The 4,484-nt window shown below is 32.6% G+C and overlaps 2 protein-coding genes across 2 annotated transcripts; one reads left to right on the top strand and one right to left on the bottom strand.

Moving 5' to 3' along the window:
• Positions 1-168: 168 nt before the first annotated feature.
• Positions 169-2,676, bottom strand: LOC109590176 (probable lipoprotein aminopeptidase LpqL). The gene is made up of 12 exons (XM_020006097.1): positions 2,580-2,676; positions 2,493-2,530; positions 1,889-2,126; positions 1,800-1,828; positions 1,683-1,717; positions 1,580-1,638; positions 1,455-1,535; positions 1,208-1,387; positions 1,065-1,155; positions 531-622; positions 334-441; positions 169-235 (listed from the first exon to the last, which is right to left on the bottom strand). Exons 1-12 carry the CDS (start codon positions 2,592-2,594, stop codon positions 179-181), a joined length of 1,023 nt encoding a protein of 340 aa, XP_019861656.1. The 5' UTR covers positions 2,595-2,676; the 3' UTR covers positions 169-178.
• A 52-nt stretch (positions 2,677-2,728) lies between these two features.
• LOC100639295 (RIIa domain-containing protein 1-like) lies at positions 2,729-3,516 on the top strand. The gene is made up of 4 exons (XM_003391153.3): positions 2,729-2,847; positions 2,892-2,968; positions 3,090-3,136; positions 3,187-3,516. Exons 1-4 carry the CDS (start codon positions 2,743-2,745, stop codon positions 3,258-3,260), a joined length of 303 nt encoding a protein of 100 aa, XP_003391201.1. The 5' UTR covers positions 2,729-2,742; the 3' UTR covers positions 3,261-3,516.
• The last annotated feature ends 968 nt before the right edge of the window (positions 3,517-4,484 follow it).

Here is a 4,484-nt window from a genome sequence, read left to right as displayed (position 1 = left end):
CATACACAAATAATAATAATAATAATAATAATAACAATAATTGTCTTTTTATGTTTGGTTTCTCTTATTTGTTGTTTTGTTCTTAGTGTATTTTATTGTGTATGTTTGTGTGTTGTGTTGCATAATAATAAATAATAATAATAATTATTATTATAACTACATTAGTTACTGTGTAATATTACCCATTGTCATTAATTCCAGGTCCAGGTGGAACAGAATCTAAATGAGAGCCAACCTATACACAAAAAAATAAAGCATGCCAACATAGATTTACATTACACACACACACACACACACACACACACACACACACACACTATTATATTAACGTACAACAATGACTGATTCGTTATTGCCACTCTCAGTTTTAGCAAATACATTATAAGTGACAGCCTCAGTTACTCTTGTGTATGTAGAGATGGAAACTTGAACCGGATCTGGCTATTGGTTAATATAAAAATCATTATAGTTACAATAATTATCATTAGCTTATTATTATTATCATTTTTATTATTAATATTATAACTTACAGCATTATAGTTCATTAGTTGACTAGCAACAGCAGCAGTGACACCAATTGCTGGTATATCAACTGTCCTTATTTCACCACTAGCAGTTTTATCTATAAATGGAACAAAAAGTAGGCATTATGTTGCATGTACACATAGATAATTTTTTTAAACTCTAGAATTGTATTGAAATCTCTACATAGCATCAATATGAATATATGCTTTTATTCAAAAAAATTATAAGTGGCCAATAAACATAAGGTAATAGTAATATGTAATAGTATTAAAATTAAAGCCAATTAAAAGCTCAAGTTCTAGAAATATAAGTATATATTCCTGATTTTTCAAAATCTGTCTCCAAAACTACCTCCCTGTTGGATTATGTTGTAATTTTGATACACATTGATGCTCTTATGCTATGTAGAAAGTTAGAACTGATTCCAACAAAAATCCCAGAGTTATGAGCATTTTGAGAAATTAACAACTACATGTACATGTACATGTAAGTCATAGCTTAAAAATTACAAAGATATAAAAAATCTAGTCTAGTCTTACCATACACTCTACTGGTTGGAGGACCTTCATTATCACCTTCATCCCGTCCAAAAATTACAGCCTTAGCACCTCCATTAAGAGCATTTTCAGCCTAATATGTAAACCACAAAATACACATAAACCCATGGCATTGAGAATTGTACTTTGAAATAAAGTGAGCAGCCTTTCTCATCATTGTAAGTCATTAAAACAATACTGTCTTCAACGTTATCTAAATCCCCATCACATCCATAGTTATTGTCCTCTTCCTTCATCACAGACACAAGATCTCCCGTACAATCATCACATGAACCAGAATAGGTCATTACATTAAACTGTGAAGCCTAATAGTGAAATGAATGAGTGGATGATCCATTAACTATCATGGTAAGTGAAACTTGAGTAGCTTACCTCTGCAAATACAAATTCGTGTCCATCAACAACAATTTTAAACAAAGCTCCCCCAGGACGTACGTTCTCAAAAACAGGAACCTAAGAACACTATTATTACCAATTATGTATGTAAATGCGGTTACAGTAAAGTATTGCTTGTATGGTGAATAACCATTGTCTTCCAACTCATTGAATACATATTCTACAAAGAAGGTACATTAACCACTAATTTTAACTAATATTAACCTGCTGACTTATCATAACCATTTAAAACAGAGCGACTGGGTAAAAGAAAAATAAATAAAGATAAATGATAGAAGCTCTTGATACAGGAAGCTATCATCCAAGCAAAATATAATTTACCTGTTATTTATGCTTGTATTTTGAAGATCCTTTAAACAATTAAAAATCATTATAATAATATTATTATTATTATTATAACAATTGCTTACTCTCAAAGCCTGGAGCAGTTCTTCACTATCCACTGAATCAACAAGAGACTCTTCTGAAGTACTACTGCTGGAGCTTGAGTCCCTACTCAATACCACTGCAAGCACTACTGCTACAATGACAATGGCAGCCAGCAGCACAAGTATAGAAATCACCAATGTAATGAAACGACGATTTTTAATTCTTTGCTGTAACTTGGGTCGTGGTTGAAGCTCCTGGGAAGCATCAGAAGCTCCAGCTCTAATAATCAACAACAATCACAAGTAGACAATAATACTAAACTATAACATGCATATGTATATACAACAATATAAGGGCTGCAAGGTCTACTACAGGTTTAAAATGAACTATACCAGTTATGCTAAATGTTTTTATAAGAGGGCGTCAATCATGTCATGTGCTTGTTGATAAAGTACTGTAGTGAATTAAGTCATACAAACATTGATTGACAATAAAAACACATGAAACAAAGTCTAGCTAGCCAAAATAAAATAATTTTCCACTTCATTCATAGGCTACATAAATTACATTCTATTGTGCAGTTTGCAGAGATGGAGGATAAACAAGATTGCAAAGCATTGCTTTAGTTTACACCAGCTGACTTACTTGAAGTAAGTCTTGAGCATAGGAGTTTTCTCTGTATTCTAAAGAAAAAAAAGGATAAAATAAAAATCACCCAAACTGCTCCATTACCTCAGGCTCAGCCATGGCTGTCTAATTTCTGCTACAGTGCTATCTGTCTGTCTTTGTCAATGCAGCCAAGCCCCTTCTTCTGCAAGTTTTAAGGTATACGAAGATGTACGTAAAATATCCTAAAATATAGATGGGAGGGACTAGACTAGCCGTTGTCAAGACGATGGAGCTACAAGTAGAGACTGGCCTGAGCTCTCGCCCTCAGTTAGACTCAAACGACAGAGCAGCATTAACAAGCACACAGCAATCCGACCTCAACAAAGAGAAGGTAATGGAGGGAATATCCTGGTACCAGTTTTAATCTTAAAATAGGTCAAAGTTAGACTGCAAAACGAAAAATATTTCAGAAAGCATCCTGAGATACCATTGCTTTTGGAATCATTCCTTCAGTAAGAAAAGAGGAAAACCTTACTTGTAATTAATGATCGCATTTATAAAAAACATGCATTCCCAAGCACTGAGCTGATCTAAAAATTTAAATGATAAAATAATTTTTTTACTCCATTACAGGAAAGTGTTACTTAAGAAACCTGATGATATCAAAGCGTTTGCAGCAAGTAAGCAACACACAGCATGCAATGACCTAATCACTAAAAATATTTCACAGGTTATTTCACTGATCCAAGACTGCGAGAGATTATAAACTTGAAACTGAGTGAGAGACAAAATGAAGATATATGAAAAACAAAATTTTCATCCTACAAAACACTTATTATAATAATAATGATAATAATACATCAAGCAGCAATCCTTCTCTCTCTCTCTCTATCATTTATCAACACACACACACATTATGATAAATATCCAGAATGTCTTCATTCTTCTACCCATACATGCAGGTATACTCTCTATAGATAATGACCAATAATAATATACATTCATTTCTGTCCATTTCTTTGCCATCTCTTATACAAGTTGAGTATTGTACTAATCTCAATGCCATTCTGTGAAGCAGTCATTAGCAGTGATGCTTTTTCATCAAGGACACTATCAGTCTCTCGACCACCACTGCCTCCTCTTTTCCCTTCAAATGCTCTTTCATAAAGATACTTGTCTATTAAGAGTGTAGAAAGGCCAGTGGTGGTTGTTGAGGGGTCAGTGTTGTAATATAAAGCACAATCAATAAGACCATCAAATAACCTAATAAGAATTAGAGAAAGATAATAATTACATATACAAAGAGGGGAAAGAGAAGAAAGATAAAGTATATAAGTACATGTACATGTAGTTTTTGAGGGAATTGTATTTGTATAGTGAAATTTTCTCAATTTCTCATTGCAGGACTTACATGTAAATTTGCATAAATACTGTAGCAAGAAGGCAGTAAATTTAATTTCACAGTTTTTATTTCTGTGAATCACCAAGTAATTTACAAATTCCAGCAAAAATAAATGTACATGGCCCTCAAAAAATTGCAAAGTGATACTGCAGGGTTTCCCACAGGATTTCAGCATAGTGCTAATGCAGCTGGATTGTCAAGTTGCTCAAAATTGGGCCAAAGACCTTGTACTGTAGTACAGGGTATTTTGACAAAAATCATGAGAAGAGAATTCTCCATTTTAATAATTTTTCTTAATACATATACATATACTTATGTTGCATAGAAAGTTTGAACTGATTCCGATCAAGTTTGAATTTTTTACAAATTTTTAAAAGTTGCTAAAAAATCGGGTGAAAGTTTGGCCAAATTTTGCCAAAATTGAAAAGGAGAGAAATTTCCATTTTATAATTTTTTTCTGATACACATACATGTACTTGTGTTGCATAGAAATTTTGACCTATATGTAATTCTGATCAAAATTAGATTTTTTATGAATTTTTAAAGTTTATAAAATTTTGGCAAATTGCTAAATATCTGTTGATTGGTGAGTTTCAGTTTGTGGCTATTTACCATTAAACATTCAA

This window comes from Amphimedon queenslandica, unplaced genomic scaffold (assembly GCF_000090795.2).
Source record: "Amphimedon queenslandica unplaced genomic scaffold, v1.1 AMPQUscaffold_10399, whole genome shotgun sequence".
Taxonomy (NCBI): domain Eukaryota; kingdom Metazoa; phylum Porifera; class Demospongiae; order Haplosclerida; family Niphatidae; genus Amphimedon; species Amphimedon queenslandica.
This window is presented reverse-complemented; position numbering and strand designations above follow the sequence as displayed.

Excerpts from the sequence above, each read along its gene's own strand:
- LOC109590176 (XM_020006097.1), bottom strand. Across the intron at positions 1,718-1,799 it reads AATACAAGCATAAATAACAG|TCGCTCTGTTTTAAATGGTT; the intron begins GTAAATTATATT and ends TCTTTTACCCAG. Across the intron at positions 1,388-1,454 it reads ACGAATTTGTATTTGCAGAG|GCTTCACAGTTTAATGTAAT; the intron begins GTAAGCTACTCA and ends TTTCACTATTAG.
- LOC100639295 (XM_003391153.3), top strand. The coding sequence starts at position 2,743 with ATGGAGCTACAAGTAGAGACTGGCCTGAGCTCTCGCCCTCAGTTAGAC. Across the intron at positions 2,848-2,891 it reads CCGACCTCAACAAAGAGAAG|GTCAAAGTTAGACTGCAAAA; the intron begins GTAATGGAGGGA and ends ATCTTAAAATAG. Across the intron at positions 3,137-3,186 it reads TATCAAAGCGTTTGCAGCAA|GTTATTTCACTGATCCAAGA; the intron begins GTAAGCAACACA and ends AATATTTCACAG.